Here is an 18,365-nt window from a genome sequence, read left to right as displayed (position 1 = left end):
AAAGCTAAAATTTCAAATGGATTCAATATATTGTATTCTATGTCCGTTGTTTAACTTGTTTTTCATATAACTTGCAAATCAGTGGCTCCCTCATATTCCAAAAACGCGTTTTGAGATATTTCTCATGTAGAATCTTTTGGTCGCGTTGGTCATTGGAACTTGACCCGACCCGACCCAAAAAAATGATTCGCCACTCATTTCCTTTTAATTTCTTTTTTTCTTTTTTCGCACGAAACTTGATTCCCTTTTCTTCCCCAAACCCTAAAAACTAAACCGAAGCTTCTCTCGTCCTCTTAAACCCGAGAGCTCCTCTTTCTCTCTCCGCCCCACTTTCTCTCTCCTCGCCATGTCTCAGCCCATGTCCTCGGATCACGACCACCACGACTCCGACCCGGTCCCGACCCGACTCTACAACCCCTACCAGGATCTCCAGGTCCCAATTGAGAATCTCTACAAGCTCCCAACCTCGCCGGAGTTCCTCTTCGTCGAGGAGGCCCGCCGCCAGCGCCGCTCCTGGGGCGAGAATCTCACCTTCTACACCGGCTGCACCTACCTCGCCGGCGCCATCTCCGGCGGATCCGTCGGCCTCGTCTCCGGCGTCCGCTCCTTCGAGGCCGGCGACACCACCAAGCTCCGGATCAACCGGATCCTCAACTCCTCGGGTCACACCGGCCGGGTCTGGGCCAACCGCCTCGGCGTGATCGGGTTGCTCTACGCCGGTATGGAGAGCGGCGTTCAGGCGCTGAGGGATACCGATGATGTGTGGAACGGCGTCGCGGCGGGGCTCGGCACCGGCGCTGTGTACCGTGCGGCGAGGGGAGTGAGGTCGGCGGCGGTGGCCGGCGCGGTTGGAGGAGCTCTAGCTGGATTGGCGGTTGGGGCGAAGCAGGCGTTGAAGCGATACGTTCCGATATGAGAAGAGGGTTTGATGTGAGTGATGGTATGGCTTGTTCTGTTCAGTTTCGAGTTTCGAACAATTTTGATAGCACCATTAGGCATCTGGAATTGATAAAAATGTTTACTTTGGCAATGCATGGCATTGCTATGCTTGGAATTTAAACTTTAAATGAAATTATTGATTTACAAGTAGTTTGAGCATGGGAGGCACATGCAATTGTAGTTTATTTTTCTTTTTTTTGTTAGATTTTTGGTGTAATCTGTCGAATTGTCCCAGTAACGAATAATTTCTGGTATATTTGGTTATATTACAAATGTTCAGTCTTTAGTATGTTAAACTTTGGTATGCAATGTAGTGATTGTTGATTCTGCAATTGTTGATGGCTGGCTAAAGTTTGTGCCTTTGTTTCATTTCTTCTGGTTTATTAGTTGTCCACTCCATTTCCAGCCTATTATGATTAGGGATTAGAATATGCCATGTACCTGTTTCCTTTTGAAATAACATTTCCTGCATGAATATTGAGTACAGAGGGTTTACTTTGGCTGTGACTCATCATTAGGCAGTGTTGCTCAGTGTCTGTAATTATATCGGAAAACATGAATGCCTTCTAGTCAATGATCTTTCACCGTACAATTTTCTCTTATATCACTTGGTAGTGTATCAATATGTGGAGGCATGAAGGTTTGGTACAGTTACTTTCATCATATGAAATCAGGGATGGCAGATAAGCTAAGTTTTACTCAGCATTGTTTGCTCTATAGGTGGCATTTGGAGGGACATTGACAAGTTTGGGTTTAGCATGGATATAATAAGTTGCAATCTTTATGGTCTTGTGTTGATGGTAGATGACATCCTCTGGAAGTGAAACCCACACATAAGTAGGAGCAGAGTACGAGCACATGCATGCATGTCTGTAAAGATTTGAACTACTTTCATACTTCTGCTACATGGTTATTCATATTGAACTGTGTCATTCCTCTGTTCTCTGCATATCTTTGGAATCTTGATTCCTCTTGGTATTTGAAGCTGGTTTGAAACAAGCTCTGACTTGCTTGTTGCCACAGTAGGTGCTGTCGATAGTTTCAAATGTGAAAGCGACCTTAACATTTCGACGGGTAGTTTGAGTTTCTTGGGGTCTTGTGGAATTCTGTTTATGCTACATTCAGCACTGTATTACAAATCACATGCGGTTCTTACAGTGTATTTGTGAACAATTTACTTTTATCTCCAATAAATTCGTCTACTATAGAGCGCCTTCACACCTTTGATAATTGACTCCAGTTTGCCTTGAGTGTACATGTAATTTCTGAACGGTAAAGTTAGTAGAGATTTTGTATTTTGCGTGGTCTGCTCATAGTATTCTCATACTTTTTTAGCATCCTGCTTTTGTCATCAGATTCTCAGATATTCAGATCCCAAGTTATTAGGGTGAAGTTGATTGAGAGTTTTGCATCTATGTTATTGATTTATCATTTTCGTAACAATATTAGTATATTGCCAATCACTGATCAGCTTTAAGGGTTTGTGTGGAGATTAGCCCTATTCCAGTCCATTTCACTGCGCTTGTGTAAATTCATGTGTACTGTAGAGCTATTCTTCCTTTGGATTATCACCGAATCTGAACTGTCAGCTCTATTACTGTCCAGCTCTATTACAGCTCAATGACCGTAGAAACAGAATTAAACTTTGTTGCGACTTTGGAAGGAACATGCTTAAATCATGCAGATAAAATTTTCATAGATTATAGGAAGCAAAAGTCGATGCTCCTACAACTTCAACAGATTCTCTATTTTGGAGATTTCAAGATGATTCCCCAAATCCTTCTATAAAATTTGGAGAATGCTGCTGCAGATTTGAGGAATTTGAGTTTCTCTTTCATCACATTCCCTATTTTAGAGAAAGTTTTAGGAAATCTGTTGGAACAAAACACTCAAAATCTTCTCCAAATTAGAGAATTTCAAGAATTTAGGAAAAATGTTGGAGATGCTCTCAGACTTCTCTTATTTCTTTAGGCCCTTCGCTAGCGACATTGATGGAGCAAGAGCTTATGATGCTCAACTAGGAGTCTAGGACAAGATGTGCGATGACCTTGCAATGTAAGAGTTAAATACAGGGGGAAAATTCTCTATCTTCCAATATTCACAGTAATACGAGAGAAAACAAAGTTGAAGACAACTTTCTCATGACATACAAAGGGGGCTTTATACTCTACATAAGCAAACTTAAGTTCAAAATCTGATGCCTCAACAGCCCCTTTTATTTCAAAGATATGCCAACTTTGAATTAATGAACACTGCAAAATGAATTCCTCTGTGACACGATCATCTGAATCCCATGTCAGAGTCAGAGAATAAATGCTGGGATATCATTCAAGTCCCTTGTCTTGACGAGTTACAGATGGGGAAAAAATTATTCCTGTGAAGATCAAAACACCGTTGATTTAGAGCAACATTGACTCTGGATTCTCGATGTAGCCCTTGAATGCTTTTAGCCACTCAGCACCAATTGCACCTAAAACCAAGAGCAAGCATAATCATTAAGTTGTTATATTAAAAAGGTTCATCTTGTCTTGATGGATTTAGATATTCACTTCATAATTAATCAGATTTACATACCATCTATAACACGATGATCACAGCTTAGTGTTGCAGATAGGAAAGATGCAAACTTGTATTGCTCGGGCCCGGAACTAGGTATAACCCTCTTCTCAGCTGCTCAATGACAATTTACATTAAATAATAATAATAATAAATAAATAAAAATAATATTGCTCAAAGAAGACATAAAGTTCATATCTTACCTGACCCAATTGCAAGAATGCCTGATTGGGGAGGGTTAATGATGGCACAAAATTGTTTGATGCCAAATGGACCTCCCAAATTTGACACTGTAAATGTCCCTCCCTGTAAAAAGAATAAAGCACGTATCTTTATAAGAATCATGAAGCATCATAAACTGACAACCAACTACTGATCTATATACTATTCTAACCTCGTAATCTTCTGGCTTTAAGCTGTTCTCTTTGGCTTTTTTAGCCAACTGCTTAACCTCCTCAGATATAGCAGATAGTCCCTTTTTGTTTGCATCCTACAGAATTAACCATGTAGATTCAGGTAGAGTTCTATTATAATTAAGTAATCCAAACGGATAAGGCCAAGCCCATTACTCACCCTGACGACAGGAACAAATAGTCCATTGTCTGTCTGCACTGCAACATTAACGTTGACGTTGTGATACCTAAGAATAGAAACAAAAGATGGAAGTATTACTACAAATATGATATTGCAACTTAAGTCACATCCTAATTGTAAAAATCTTGTTCAAGAACTATGTAGTAAACTCACTGGCGGATGCAATCATCTGTCCATGAGCTATTGACCTGAGGAACCTTTTGAAGAGCCAAAGCAGCAGCCTGCAGTAGTAGTTATTGAGCAGTTAATTTAGGGTAGAAAACAATACCACATACCTCCAGCATACTTCGTTATACTGCTCTTATAAATCATAACTCAAAAATTATTCCGATTCTAGTCATCCCCAGAAGACTATAACTCATCACTCATTCCATTGATACACCTTTATAGAATAATGGGATCGCTACAATATCTTCTCTAACAGATCATGAGTCCAATTTTCATCATTCTATACTAAAAATTACTACAACCATTCTCATTCTGCATGCAAACATCTCATGTTGGAAGAAAAAAAAAAAAAAAGTTCTGGATAAGCATTACCTTTATTACAAGATCATTGATAGATATCCGCTTCCCACCTGTAGCTTCTTGTAATGAATTGAGCTGGCTTCTCAACCTATAGATAAAGCAAGAGTTCAACAACTGTATTTTGTGATATTCAGTTTGTTCAATTCTTCTAATATGTTCAAGACACTTGTACTCACTCAACGAGCTTGTCGACACATGTATCTACCGTCAAATAATAATGAGGAATAGTTTGCTTTGACAATAACAATCTGGAAGCTGTAACCTGCCAAAATCATACCAGAAATAGCTTCAGCAAGATTACGTTTATAACAAGGAATGATCAATTAGAAAGATAAAAAGCTTTCTTCAATAATGAAAAACCAAATAAAACATGCCAAATCATCAGAGGCAGTTCTTCGGGTGCAAAAAAATACAATAAACGTAGTAGTAAAAAGTAACAAATTGATGAAAAATTGCCACAGAGAACAACGAATATTGCAATATTGTAACTGTAACAAGAGGAAGGAGTTGAATGGGAGAATTCGGCCTAGTGATTCTACAGAAAAGATTTCATATATCCTCTCAACATTATTAAATTTAACTTAGTGTGATAGTGTTTTGCACAGTCGGTATTTCTAATATTACCTTCCGTATCTGAGAATGAGGGATGTCTGTGTATTCCAGTGCTGGGGCTGCAGCACCCTTAGCCTTGGGAGCTGCTCCGGAAACTTGCTTCCCACCAGAAGCTATGTAATGAGAAGAGAAAAAAAATACAAAAATCAGTAGCGTTCATGGGGATTTACTACAACAAAGGAAAAAAAATGGTAGACAATATTAAATGAAATATTAAATACAGAGCAAAATAAAGTAGAGAACAAAAATTTAGGTGATAAGATATATACCTAAGTACTCTTCAATATCTGCCTTCACAATGCTTCCATCCGGGCCTGTTCCTTTGATACTTGAGAGGGGTACCTAGAGCAACACAGAGGTCAGAAACAGCCCAATGACAACATGTTTCTGACAATCAAATGATAACAATTCAGTCATGGCATTGAATATGGCACACCTTGTGTTCCTCGGCCAAACTTCTTGCAAGAGGACTAGCAAATACACGATCTCCAGAGGGAGGAGCTACACTGGGCTTTGAAGTTTTTGGCTCAGGAGTGGAAACTGGTGGCTCAACAGCCTCTTTTTTGGGCGGGGGAGGCGGGCTAGAGTCAGATGACCCTTTAGCTTCATCACCACCAGAACCTGATGCTGATGGTGAGTAGTCTTTAAACTTTGCAATATCTCCCTCATCTTCAACAGTTACGCAAATCACCTAAGAATCAAATTGTAGACGTTAGCAAAGTACAAACAGAGTTCCTAGATGTTTCCTTCTATTCAGTAAAATTTATTTTCATTCTTATTTTTAAACACCACAGACGAAACCCCCCCCCCCCCCCCCAAAAAAAAAAAACGGAATAAAGATAAGTGATGCACTATAAAACCAATACCTCGCCAACTTTGATTCCTTGGGCCCCCTCTCCATGTACGATCTTGGCAAGATAACCGTCCTCCATGCATTCCATTTCAACTGTAGCTTTATCCTTAACAGGTATATGGATGAAGTAAACGTCAGCATGACATCATGAAAAGAAGTTTAGCAACAGACACTATTACTCTAATTCCAGACTTGAGACGCAAACAGTAAAAGAACTTACAGTTTCAACTTCACAGAGCACTTCACCAGGAGAAACTTGATCACCCTCTTTCTTCAACCACCTTACAATATTACCCTGCGTATCATAAAATAATGACCAAGGGAAACAAAGTTTGGAAATGTATGTTATCCTGCTAAGCTTCAAAACAGTACATACCTCAGTCATAGTAGGTGAAAGAGAAGGCATTCCAATTTCTTGGTGTGGTGGAAGGCCTGAAGGATGTTGCAGATCCATAATGTGTTAGATGAACGCATGATTCAAGATTATGTTATAGGAAATGAACCAATCAGAAAGTAAAAAGACGAAAGAAGGTCACACTTCAAAAGAGATGCAGATGCAATTCCGAAAAATAATCATGAATGTGAGATGAAACTCACACAACCAAAATTCATTTTCAAATCATGGAGGAAAATTTTGCTGCAGAATTAGAACATAAGAATTTTTATTAATTTTAGTAAAAAGAAAAAATTCCATGTGGAAACAAGAATAAAAGAACACAAATGTCTGTTCAAAAGTAATACCTTAAAATAAGATATTTGGAAAATAAAATAAAATAAAAAGTTTACAAGAAAAAACTGCTTCACCATGAACATGTTCTTGGAATTACGAAATTATTATACACCCCTGTTTTAAAAACAATTATCAAAGACAATGGCAAACTTGCAGAACCACATGAATAGCCTATTGCTATAAACTTGTATAGTCGAAAATGCTCTTTTCAGGAGAATCAAGTGCATCATCTAATTAGGGGATGCAAATGCTACCGTGCACTAAACGACACATTCCACAGTAAGATACAGAAAACCAAAGACCAAGAGTCATACCTGCATCAGATGAAAACCCTCTTCTCAATTGTCCCTGCAAACTGGTATAGTAGAGATATAGATGCATCAATAAAGAATTTTGACACACATACGAATTAGCAAAATCTAGAACTATCATACCATGAAATCTGATTGTTGTATACTGATCCAGAAATTGAGCTCCCCATACTCATTGTTGTTGAGACATTCCTGGTGAATGTACCCGACAGTGATTTCTAAAAAGCATGACATGTAACAGCGTTATACAAATGGGAGGCTCAAGATTAAATTGCACAGGGTTCTGATCATGGCAAAGTTGTACTCATACATGATGGAAACCAGCTGAACTTACAGTGCTAGTGCTGAACGACCCACTTTCTCTTCCTGAAGGCGCAAAACCATGACGATGAACCTTACGTATATCTGAGAGAAAATTTGACTTCATTCAGCTAGACAAAAGCATTTAACCACAGAATTTACTAATCCATGTTCTACGAGCCTTAAATTAAGACTAATAGGAAAGCCCTCGAGTTCAGTTTAAGTGGCCTAAGTACACTAATATTCACTAGTGAAAATCAGACTTCCTGTCAGCACGATTGTTCTTCTCTGAATCCCACTTAAAAGATGTGAAGTGTGGCATAGAAATGTATCTAAACACATATAATCCAGATGAATGCAGTCATGTCAGCAAGTTATCTCGATTTTAGACGGACAACCATAAAAGGAAAAAATGATCAACTTCTATCGCAGTCCTACAACAACACAATATTCTGCTTCTAGCGACCATTGGATCTGTAAAAAACATATTTTTGACAGCAAGATAAATACTGTTCACATGAGAAACCGACAGAAACACTTAAAACACTTGCACACAAACAAACAAAACAAATGTAGAAATAAATATTTATTCATAACAGAATACAGGCATTTCACTTCTCCTACCAGTAGTGGATTGCGCGTTGTGTGAAAAACAACGCACCAAGAGGGCATGATCACGCCGTAGTAAGTTGGGAGCATTCCGTAACTGCAATTGGACCAAAAATAGCACAATCAACCATCAAGATAACAACAAACCATAAAGTTTCACTCGAATCACACATAGAGAAGTGATAGACACCACCAGAAACAAGAGCAATCACTTGACGTTATGAAATCAAAAATTCAATTCCGGAGAGCATGCCTCAAAATTAGTGAAATCTAGAGTAAAACCATCCCGGACAGAGTTATTTTAATCTACTCATCTAAGAAGTGAATCTATCTCCATATTTGTGTTCTGTACGAAAAAGACAACAGACCCAAAATCCAATTCAGATACTATCTCTATGAATAAACTAAACCACAATTTAAACTAAGAACATCAGCAGTATTGTATATCAGTGTGAAACTAGACTTGGATTCAATTTCAGTACTTTGGATTCAGATTAACCACTAGCAACATCATCACTGTGTTTATGAAATAATCAAAGGCGAACAAAATCAACAGCATAGCCCAGATTACAATCAAAACTGAACCGAGAGAGTTGAGAGCGCAGACCTTTCTGGAGTGGTGGATGACGTGAGATGCGTAAGACATTATTGGAGCCAAAACAAAAACCCAGAGAAATTAGGGTTGGTCGATCGAACAGATCGGGGGGAGTGAGTTGTGTGATTTGTATAAGGAGCTGCTGCTACTCAAAATGGAATAAAATCACTTGGGCCGTGGGCTTTTTTTTGTTTGTGCTGCCGCCCGCCTTTCTGGAATTACCAATAGAGTGAATACACCTAACCCTGCCTCTCCTCTGTCTCATGATCCGTCAAACTTTTATACCTCATATGCCTCTTTCTCATGTTCTTCTTTTTTGGCAATGTTTGTAGCACTTGTACAGTTGTACGTCGTAGAACTTGACAGCACACTAAGGTAGCACAATCTGATTTTAAATTATTGAATGTCTTCCACTTTTTTTTATTTGGGCAAAAAAATTGAGAAAATGTTAAGAATAGTACACACCTCAATTTTCAAAACCATCCAATAAGTATATGAAACACACTTTTAATACATGTCGTCGTTAACACTGTTAATACTATGTCATTATTCATCTTTCAAAGGGTAGTTTGATATTTCTAACAGGGTGAATACACCAAACACCCCCTCCTCTGTTTCAAGATCCGTGAATAATTTTTAGATTTTTCAAACGAAGAGGAACATATCTAAAATACATATGAAACGGAAAACTGTTTAGCTAAATCTTTTGACAACACACACTGACAATTTATACATCGTAATGCTTAACAATGTTTGAATGATAATGTTACATCGACTTGCATGCTCTGTTTGAATGCCTAATAGAATATGCATGTCTTTATATCAAAAAAAGATGTCAACGGCCTCTAAACAATTTAGATTTAGAGTCTTGTTCTTTAAGGCCACCCACCAATTCCATTTCCAATAACACTTAAACCATAATATGCATCACGCAGGCAGGCAATTTCAAGCTGACTATTAAATAATACATATAGTATGACATTATGTCATTCACAATTGATGCCCTCTCACCAACTTGGAAGGTCAATATTCGTAGTTTCATACAACTCAAGTGTCTCCGCTATCCGTTCTTCGAGATGGCAAAAGCAAAATGATACAACTCAACCGTCTCTTTTTTTAGGGTTGATGTTAAGCACTTAAGCTTGAATCAAAGTAAGTTTATTTATTTATTTTTAAACATTGAATCAAAGTTAGTGACATGGCTAAACATGGTCAATGTTTGTGCAACCAAAGTTATCATTTGCATGTTAACTTAATGCCTATGTCAATCTGTTTACTTTATTTTCAAGCAAGAACAAACATGGATAAGAAATTCTCTATTGGTGCAATTTTGTTAGTTGATGCAATTTTGTCTGAAAGCCTCTTTCTCTTGATCACTATACCAAAAAACACAAAAATTAAGTTTGAAAATTAATACATGAATAATGCTAGATATATTGTTGGGTTCCATCTGCATACTACCTCATGTTGTAAGTTGACACCGCCGCACCATAAAATAGAAGTATCTGACAAATTAGACTTTACGTTACCCCATATGGCCAAAGAAAAGCGCTACACATGAGATGAAATGCAAACATCATGCGGTATCTATATAAGTGATTTGCATCACATCAATTGAAGGAGAATGAAATTCACTCTCTAATTACCAACCCACACTCTACTTTTTTGTTTTGTTTCAATACTTAAAGAAATACAAAATTTTAAAAAATTACTTTAACACATAAAAGTGTGAATTTCACTCCCTTTTTAAATCCGTTAGGATAAATCATTGCTTGGGCTGGGCCAATGGATTGGGCCTGTATCGAGAGTTTCGGGAAAAAAGACACGTAAAGCGGGAGAGACTAGAGTAGAGAGAGAGAGAGAGGGAGAGACCACTCCACTAGTCCAGCAAAGATGCCGTCGTCGTCTTCGCGTCGCAAACTGAAACGATTTTCCGAGAGAGAGAAAGAGGGTCTCAGACACGCGCACAGAAAGCTCGGAGTTCGAGTCAGAGAGAGAAACAAGGGTAGATTGGGACACCACAAGCAAAAGTGGACGTCGGAGGAGGAAGCTGCCCTAGTCGCCGGAGTTGCGAAGCACGGCGCCGGCAAATGGAAGAACATCCTCAAAGACCCAGAATTCGCACAACCTCTCAGTCTCCGCTCCAACATTGACCTCAAGGTTCCCTCCTATTTACCTCCCATTGCCACTCTCTTTCACTCTTTCCCTGAATTTTAAAATTTAATTGTGAATTTAATTTCTGCTATTTTCTTAGCTGAATCGGATAATTGTTGAATTTTTAGGTTGAATTTTACGAAAGATGTACTTGCTTGGTTAGGAAACCCTAGCTCTCCCATATCTTGTTTTTTTTTTTTTTTTTCGGTCGGTTCCCAATTTCTGTTTAAGCTAATGAATTCTTTATTTATTTATAATAATGTGTGTGTTTTAGTTATATTATGTGGTAAAAGCTTCATGGAATGATTTGGTAATGCTGTTTTCGCACTCGAGCAGGATAAATGGAGGAACATGAGTCCTAGCCTTGGACAAGTTACTAAGAAGAAGAGGAAGAATCCGAAGAGTTCATTTCGTTTCACTGTACCTTCTCTTTCACGTCCTAGTGGAACATCTCGAAATGTTGTCATTGATTCTAAGACTGAAGAAAGGTGTGTTTTTTTTATCCGTAAGTTGTCGTTTGTGAGTCCTAAGAAACCATTTTGTATTCAGTATTAGAGTCTGATTGATAGTGGATACCACATTATTTGACCCCAATGATGGTGTGGCCTTGTTTAAACTAGAAATTAGGTTGAGAAATATATGTTATGTCTACGACTCTATATCATGTAAAGAGAGCAGAAATTAAAAGGCCTCTCCTATTTTCATTAGAAGATAACTTGAATTAAAAGTTGAAGTACTTGCTTTCAGTGTCTCCGATATTCATACTAATTAAAAGGAGGAAACACTTGCTTTTTTCAAGCCTGATTCTTACTCTGGCTGAAAGTGGTTGACTAGAGCCAGTGTTGACTTCTTCTGCAATATAATATATTACAGTACGAGGACATAGTATTGCTGGACACCTGATACTGAACTGATCTCCTAGGCAAGGATCCGTATGATATAATTTAGAAGTAGCTCATTGTTCTATTTATTGTTTCAAGCATTTATTCGGTCCTTTGGTCAATGGCAATACTTTTTTGATGCCTGTCAATAAAAGTCAAAACTGATTCTTTTGGCTCCTTAATCCCTTTTTTTCTTCTAACTTCTTAACAGGTACAAAGCATTGATTTTTGAGGCCCTTTTAACAATGAAAGATCCCGATGGATCTGATGTAGGTGCTATTCGTGACTTTATTCAGGTCAGATGGAAGTCTTTTGTTATGTTTTATTCTCAAATATTAAATTAGACACAGTGATCTACTTATCATGAAGTAGGTTGTTTTATGCAATGTTCCTAGCATGGTTGGGTTCTCTCTGCTGAAATTTTAGTGGATTCTGATGAGAAAAATCTTGCATAGCTTTAAATCTTCAACTCGACATGTTTAAAATTCAAAGTTTCATTGCACCACCTAGTTAAGATTCAACCAGTGTATAGCTTAAGGTTTTCACAGGAAATTCAACGTCAGTATATTATTTTTATCACGAAGAGTCCTATATCTGCTCTTTGTACATTGAAATCCACTTCAGTCTAGATGGGCCATTTCAAGGAAAACCACAGATGCCTGTGGGAAACAATGGTAGAAAGAGTATCACTGTCTGAAAAGAAACACTGTCATAAAGGAGATGAAAAATGGATTGTTATTTCATGCAGTATATCCAACTTTTTGTTCTTTTCTTGCCATATTGGGAAAGTAAATGTTACTTTCGCTCACCTTTCACGGGAATATTCCATTTGGCACAGTTATTATTCTTGCCTTTAACAATTCAAAGCTATGAGTTAGCTAGTAATATCTAGCTGTTCTTTTCAAATTTTATCTTAGTACAAAGAAAGGTGGTGACCGTCTTGATACACATACTGCAGCAAAGGGATGAGGAGCCCACTCCACAAAATTTCAAAAGAGTAGTGGGTGCAAGATTGAGAAGTCTTGTTTCACTAGGAAAACTTGAGAAGGTAATTATTTCTTAATCTAATGATAATTTCTAGGTTTTCTGCATGTCTTTTTTCCTGTTACAAATGTGCCACATTTGAAAAAAAATGTAATCAAAATGAATTTCATGTTAATGTATCTGCGACGACACTATGAACTAACTGCTGCGAGAAAATGATGTTGTAAAGATCTCTCTTTCATTTGTACTGTGTGTAAAATTTGAAAGATTTACTTTTTATGCAGTAATTTGGGGATTGATTCTTTTTGTTTTTTTTGCACTTGTCATGTACAGTTTGCCCTGACTTTAATTTATTCCTCCATGTGATACGTACCTAAAATTGTTCTGTTTCCTCCAAATGTAGACCAGCAATGGCTTCAAGATCAAAGAACACTCAATTGTAGGAACAAAAACCCCTAGTGAGATGGCGACTTCTACTGAAACAGAAGATGATGCTGTTCATATTACTGCCTATATAATTGCTGATGCTGAAAATAAATCATTCTTGGCTGCTGAAGCGATGGAGGAGGCAGAGAGAGTTTCAAAGATTGCAGAAGAGACCGAGTCTATGCTACTGCTAGTGAAAGAGATCAATGAACAATGTAATGTCAGAAACACCTATGCACACATGTTTGATTTCCAGTCTTTCCAATCTTGATTCGTCTTACCACCACAAGTTTGCCTTTTATCTTGCAGGTTTACGTGGTGAGGTTGTCGACTTGGCTTAGGTAAGCGCTTGTAAGTTTAAGTAGTGAGTTATCTTGTAATTTGTAGAATGTGCATGTAAATTCGTCCTTGTAACTTCAGTTATAACTGAAGTCGATTCCATGTGAGATCAAAGGTAGATTAGCATATAACTGGCTGTTAGTTGTGGCAAAGTAGGTAAATTTTGCATCCTCAAATGGACAAAAAAGGTGTAAGAATTCATCTTATTGGGGATCTGGTATGAATAGATCTATCTCCGTGTTATTTAGTGGTGGCAAAACGAAGTTTCAAAAAGATCAAACCACGGTACCTTCTATCTATGAAAGTGTGTGTGTTTTGCAAAACTATTTGGTAATTAACTAGGTCATTTGAATTGTGAAGTGATTTCGACCCAGATGAATGTAGATCCTGAAGAAGCAAGCAATCGTCAATTTTGGAAATGAGAGTTAGCATACGACAGACCAATTAGAATCTTATAACGTGAGGATGACACAAAACAATGAGCTTTACAAATTCAAATTGGATTCAATTGGATGTGAGGTGGTTTGATGTTTGGCAATGACACCAATTTGGCTGGACACAAGAAATTTGGTGATGGTGGCCAGATTCCTCTCCTATGACATGGCCAGCCGTTTATGACACAAAAAAGGCGCCAACTTGTTCCTCTTTTCTCTTCAATTCTGATTGCAAAAAGGTTACATTCCACATCAGCTGATCTGTTTTCCAGCTCCATTATGTCTTCATGTCCATCTAAAGTTCTAAACCACTAAACCTCGACGTATATAAAGCACTTCCATTAGAGGATGAAAGTTACCCATAAAATTTCAAATAACACTCTTTGCATGTTCCATATGGAAGCTTGCAAATGGTTTAATGCACCTCAAAAGCTTGCATTAGATCGACATGGTTACTTATTTGGACAGTGACGTGACGACGTGTGAATAAACTATAAAAAGCATGCAGATTTCATAATTTATCCCTCATAAGTCGTAACTAAATCAAATCGCTACATGAATGGAGGAACTTGTATATTTTTGACAAGTCCATACGCATTTTGAAAGGTCTTGATAATACCAAAACAACTACTAAATGCATATTTAATTATATTTTAGAAATGAAAGTTACTATTTATTTAGCCCGATTAATGACATTGGAATATTGTAGTGGGGTGTTAACATTACATTGTAGACGACATTATTGTTAAGAACTATTTATGGAGATCGCACATTTTTCTTCTTCTTTTCGTGGCTTTTTGTCTAAATTGTTAAGTTTCTTAACCGTTTAACATATCGTTAGATCATTTAACTTCATATTTAGCTAATCATAAAGACGCATCTCAAGAATCTGATTCAAATCCTTAGACGTCTCACAAATAGCAAACCACATTACCAAATCAAATCAATCACATAGGAGAAAAAAGGAAATATATCGTCAGTAATTTGGTAAGTGCAAAATTACGAGTGCGGACAAAATAGTTCCCCCGCATATAGGTGATAAGGCTAGGGGCGTTTCCGTAATCTCAAGTGAGCACACGGACGGTGGTAGACATAAAAAACCTAAAAAGAGTGAGGAGTATAAAACACAGCCTCCAATTACTCACTTGCCCCCTTTTCAAACTCCACGGCGCAGATCGGAGGAGTTTGCCAAACCCTAGCTCTCTCTCTACCTATTCTTCAGCTCTCCTTTCTCTCAAGCTTTTCATCAGCTCAATCAGGTCCGTCTCCTCCTTCCCTTTTCTTTTATATAAAAAAACGTTTGATTTCTTTTATTCTTATATGTTTTGCTGAATCTAGTGATGTGTATGTTGGTGGTTTCGATTCTGTGTGGTTCTGTTTTGGGATCTTGGTTGATCTGTTTGGTTTGGTTTTGTGAATTGATGTGTTAGATGAGTCTGATTAGGCGTTGTGGTTGTTAATCTGATAATGAAAATGGTCTAAAAGTTGATAATTTTCGGAAATGATAGTTATGTATTTTCGCATGATTTATGATAGGGAAATGATTGGTTACTCTGTTTTATTGGATTTGTTAAGTGTTAGTTAAGCCCTGTCTACTCTGTAAACTTGCGTACTCTGTTTTTTTTTCCTTTTCGAATCGTAGAGTGTAAAATTCTGTATCTTTGCATATTTGTTATTTTTTGTCAATTGTTTTTCTTTGGACTTGGAAGTGGTTGAGCTTCGGGGAAGTGGGCGAGTGATGTCTGTCTGCTTTGGTTTTGTTCCCTGTATTGCTGATGGATGTCTGCCCTTTCTTTCCAAAAAAAAAAAGAAGCTTCTACTGAAATTAGAACAGGAGTTAATGCTTGTGGTCCTTTATGTTTGGTTAACAAGTTTGGCTCTTCTGTGACATTCTGACATATTTCCTGGTAATAATTGCTTGAGACTTCTTGGTAAGTTTGGTTATGTTTGAGAGAGAAAGAAGTCCAAGATACCAAATGATTTTCCTCATGATTGTTTTGCACATATACATAACCTTAGCGAGTAGTTCATTTTATGAGATATCTACTGAATCTGAGAGTTGTGAATGCTTTCTTGTTCATAGATATGGCAGGTCTGGCTCCCGAAGGTGCTCAATTTGATGCTAAACAGTATGATTCTAAGATGAATGAGATGTGAGTTTTATGATCAATTGTTACGTTTTTCTATAATTTTTGTGTCATTTCTTTTCAAGATAACTTGTGACAGCTTATGGCTTGATGTCTTTATTGATGTTTTGCATAATTTTTTGCAGCCTCTCATCTGAAGGCCAAGAGTTCTTTACATCGTATGATGAGGTTCACGACAGTTTTGATGCCATGGGTTTACAAGAAAATCTTCTGCGTGGAATCTATGCTTACGGTAGGTACAGATGGTATATTTTCTGTTTATCTTGCTCGTTTGTTTTGTTATAATTTATTCTAGTGGCCTATGATTCCTTCATTGTTGTTTCTAGCATTTTGCTTCTTTTTGAGATTCTGAATTATTAGTTTTGCAATTGGGATAATTATTCAAAGTGTTGTTTTTCTTATGCTTGTTGGTGTTTAATTTTATATTGTAGGTTTTGAGAAGCCTTCTGCAATTCAGCAAAGGGGAATTGTTCCTTTTTGTAAAGGTTTGGATGTGATTCAACAAGCTCAGTCAGGAACAGGCAAAACAGCAACCTTCTGCTCGGGAATTTTGCAGCAACTTGACTATGGTTTGGTCCAGTGCCAGGCTTTGGTGTTGGCACCTACCAGGGAGTTGGCACAGCAGATTGAGAAGGTTATGCGGGCACTGGGTGACTATCTTGGTGTTAAGGTTCATGCTTGCGTAGGTGGGACTAGTGTTCGTGAGGATCAGCGAATTCTTCAAGCTGGTGTGCATGTGGTGGTTGGCACTCCTGGACGTGTGTTCGACATGTTGAGGAGGCAATCACTTCGTGCAGATTACATTAAGATGTTTGTTTTGGATGAAGCTGATGAAATGCTATCTAGGGGTTTCAAGGATCAGGTTAGCATCTCTTCTTTGTCTGTCTACTTTTACTTGTGTTGGGTGTGGTGCGTTTAAGTGTCTGATGTTATGTTCTTTTTGGCCAGATCTATGACATTTTTCAGCTTCTGCCATCAAAAGTTCAAGTTGGTGTTTTCTCTGCTACTATGCCTCCTGAAGCCCTTGAGATCACCAGAAAGTTTATGAACAAACCTGTTAGGATTTTGGTTAAGCGTGATGAGCTCACCCTTGAGGGAATCAAGCAGTTTTATGTTAATGTTGACAAGGAAGAATGGAAGCTTGAGACACTTTGTGATCTCTACGAGACCCTTGCTATCACTCAGAGTGTCATTTTTGTTAATACAAGGCGCAAAGTGGATTGGCTTACAGATAAGATGCGAAGCCGTGACCACACAGTCTCTGCTACCCATGGTGACATGGACCAGAACCAGCGTGACATAATCATGCGTGAGTTTCGTTCTGGTTCCTCCCGTGTTCTCATCACAACTGATCTGTTGGCACGTGGTATTGATGTGCAGCAAGTGTCACTTGTAATTAATTATGATTTGCCAACTCAACCAGAAAACTACCTCCATCGTATTGGTCGAAGTGGTCGATTTGGAAGAAAAGGTGTTGCCATCAATTTTGTAACAAGGGATGATGAAAGAATGCTATTTGACATTCAGAGGTTTTATAATGTGGTGATTGAGGAGCTGCCTTCCAATGTGGCTGATCTTCTGTGAGGAGCTGATTTTGCTCTTTTTGTTATTGAGGCAGATTTCTGGTTCCTGTTTTGAAAGTACTATTTATTTTTGTTTTTCTGTCTTTTGTTTTTAATTGATGCTGTAAAACCTTTTAAGAATGCCTGTTGCATACTTGCTAAGCGATGTCCAATTGGTTTTTCATGTTGTGAAAAGTTTTTATCTTGATACTTGACTAGGTTAAATATGGTGTCTCACACTCTCAGTCCTTCCCTTTCCGGGCTTTAGACATTCTGTTTGGGAGGTTGTTCCAGCTTGTTAGATGAAAATTCACAATTATGATTATATGATGACAAGTTAAATAAGTTGTAATTACCTAACATTGCTATTTGCTTTATCATCAAATTTGTGTGCTCTTGTGGGAACATACAATTGTTGAAGAGACTCAACTGATGGACAACACTTTTATCACATCCTCGAGTGAGGTTTATGAGAGTTTCGACTCTATGGCATGTAACCATGTAGGTATAGCTAGCTGATTCATCATGAAGTTTAAATGTATTCTATTATCAAATGTTTTTGTTGTTAGTTTTTCTGAAAGGAATGCTGTATTCGGCTTTGTATTTAATAAAGAAGAAGATTACATGTACATGACTTATCAAAGAAGAATCGTATAAGAATTAAGAATTAGGAGGGAAAATGTCCAAATGCACAAAAACAGGGATTTTAATACCTACTTCAATGTAAATTTTTTTTTCTTAGCCCATTCCAATGATTTTTAATAAAATTACAAGTATGTCCTCTTCTCTCTCTTAAACCTCTCTCTCTCTC

At 37.8% G+C, this 18,365-nt stretch overlaps 4 protein-coding genes across 4 annotated transcripts; 3 read left to right on the top strand and 1 right to left on the bottom strand.

Annotated features, from left to right (window-relative positions):
* Positions 1-281: 281 nt before the first annotated feature.
* LOC101314872 (mitochondrial import inner membrane translocase subunit TIM23-2-like) lies at positions 282-1,192 on the top strand. The gene has a single exon (XM_004303618.1). The coding sequence runs from the start codon at positions 347-349 to the stop codon at positions 914-916; it is 570 nt and encodes a 189-aa protein (XP_004303666.1). The 5' UTR covers positions 282-346; the 3' UTR covers positions 917-1,192.
* A 1,673-nt stretch (positions 1,193-2,865) lies between these two features.
* On the bottom strand, positions 2,866-8,865 carry LOC101314585 (dihydrolipoyllysine-residue acetyltransferase component 3 of pyruvate dehydrogenase complex, mitochondrial-like). Its single transcript, XM_004303617.1, has 19 exons — positions 8,640-8,865; positions 8,048-8,129; positions 7,458-7,528; positions 7,247-7,341; positions 7,127-7,167; positions 6,459-6,514; positions 6,303-6,377; positions 6,096-6,188; positions 5,666-5,920; positions 5,499-5,571; positions 5,242-5,342; positions 4,794-4,879; positions 4,630-4,705; positions 4,243-4,310; positions 4,069-4,135; positions 3,890-3,985; positions 3,699-3,801; positions 3,514-3,609; positions 2,866-3,409 (listed from the first exon to the last, which is right to left on the bottom strand). The coding sequence occupies exons 1-19, from the start codon at positions 8,676-8,678 to the stop codon at positions 3,339-3,341; spliced, it is 1,644 nt and encodes a 547-aa protein (XP_004303665.1). The 5' UTR covers positions 8,679-8,865; the 3' UTR covers positions 2,866-3,338.
* A 1,625-nt stretch (positions 8,866-10,490) lies between these two features.
* LOC101314007 (telomere repeat-binding factor 4-like) lies at positions 10,491-13,582 on the top strand. The gene is made up of 6 exons (XM_004303615.1): positions 10,491-10,787; positions 11,118-11,269; positions 11,874-11,958; positions 12,621-12,710; positions 13,050-13,287; positions 13,382-13,582. Exons 1-6 carry the CDS (start codon positions 10,521-10,523, stop codon positions 13,411-13,413), a joined length of 864 nt encoding a protein of 287 aa, XP_004303663.1. The 5' UTR covers positions 10,491-10,520; the 3' UTR covers positions 13,414-13,582.
* Positions 13,583-15,003: 1,421 nt separating this feature from the next.
* On the top strand, positions 15,004-17,761 carry LOC101313723 (eukaryotic initiation factor 4A-8-like). The gene is made up of 5 exons (XM_004303614.1): positions 15,004-15,104; positions 15,929-15,998; positions 16,118-16,224; positions 16,424-16,854; positions 16,941-17,761. Exons 2-5 carry the CDS (start codon positions 15,931-15,933, stop codon positions 17,574-17,576), a joined length of 1,242 nt encoding a protein of 413 aa, XP_004303662.1. The 5' UTR covers positions 15,004-15,104; positions 15,929-15,930; the 3' UTR covers positions 17,577-17,761.
* The last annotated feature ends 604 nt before the right edge of the window (positions 17,762-18,365 follow it).

This window comes from Fragaria vesca, linkage group LG6 (genome assembly GCF_000184155.1).
Source record: "Fragaria vesca subsp. vesca linkage group LG6, FraVesHawaii_1.0, whole genome shotgun sequence".
Classification (NCBI taxonomy): Eukaryota; Viridiplantae; Streptophyta; class Magnoliopsida; order Rosales; family Rosaceae; genus Fragaria; species Fragaria vesca.
The sequence above is the reverse complement of the archived record's forward strand: the minus strand, read 5'-3'. Positions and strand labels throughout refer to the sequence as shown.

Bases quoted from the DNA above. Each gene is read 5' to 3' on its own strand.
- LOC101314585 (XM_004303617.1), bottom strand. From the start codon at position 8,678: ATGTCTTACGCATCTCACGTCATCCACCACTCCAGAAAG. The intron at 7,529-8,047 runs GTAGGAGAAGTG...ATTTTCTCTCAG, and splicing joins CAACGCGCAATCCACTACTG to ATATACGTAAGGTTCATCGT. The intron at 3,802-3,889 runs GTTAGAATAGTA...TTCTTTTTACAG, and splicing joins TAAAGCCAGAAGATTACGAG to GGAGGGACATTTACAGTGTC.
- LOC101314872 (XM_004303618.1), top strand. From the start codon at position 347: ATGTCTCAGCCCATGTCCTCGGATCACGACCACCACGACTCCGACCCG.
- LOC101313723 (XM_004303614.1), top strand. From the start codon at position 15,931: ATGGCAGGTCTGGCTCCCGAAGGTGCTCAATTTGATGCTAAACAGTAT. The intron at 15,999-16,117 runs GTGAGTTTTATG...AATTTTTTGCAG, and splicing joins GATTCTAAGATGAATGAGAT to CCTCTCATCTGAAGGCCAAG. The intron at 16,225-16,423 runs GTAGGTACAGAT...TTTATATTGTAG, and splicing joins GCGTGGAATCTATGCTTACG to GTTTTGAGAAGCCTTCTGCA.
- LOC101314007 (XM_004303615.1), top strand. From the start codon at position 10,521: ATGCCGTCGTCGTCTTCGCGTCGCAAACTGAAACGATTTTCCGAGAGA. The intron at 10,788-11,117 runs GTTCCCTCCTAT...GCACTCGAGCAG, and splicing joins GCTCCAACATTGACCTCAAG to GATAAATGGAGGAACATGAG. The intron at 11,959-12,620 runs GTCAGATGGAAG...CACATACTGCAG, and splicing joins CTATTCGTGACTTTATTCAG to CAAAGGGATGAGGAGCCCAC.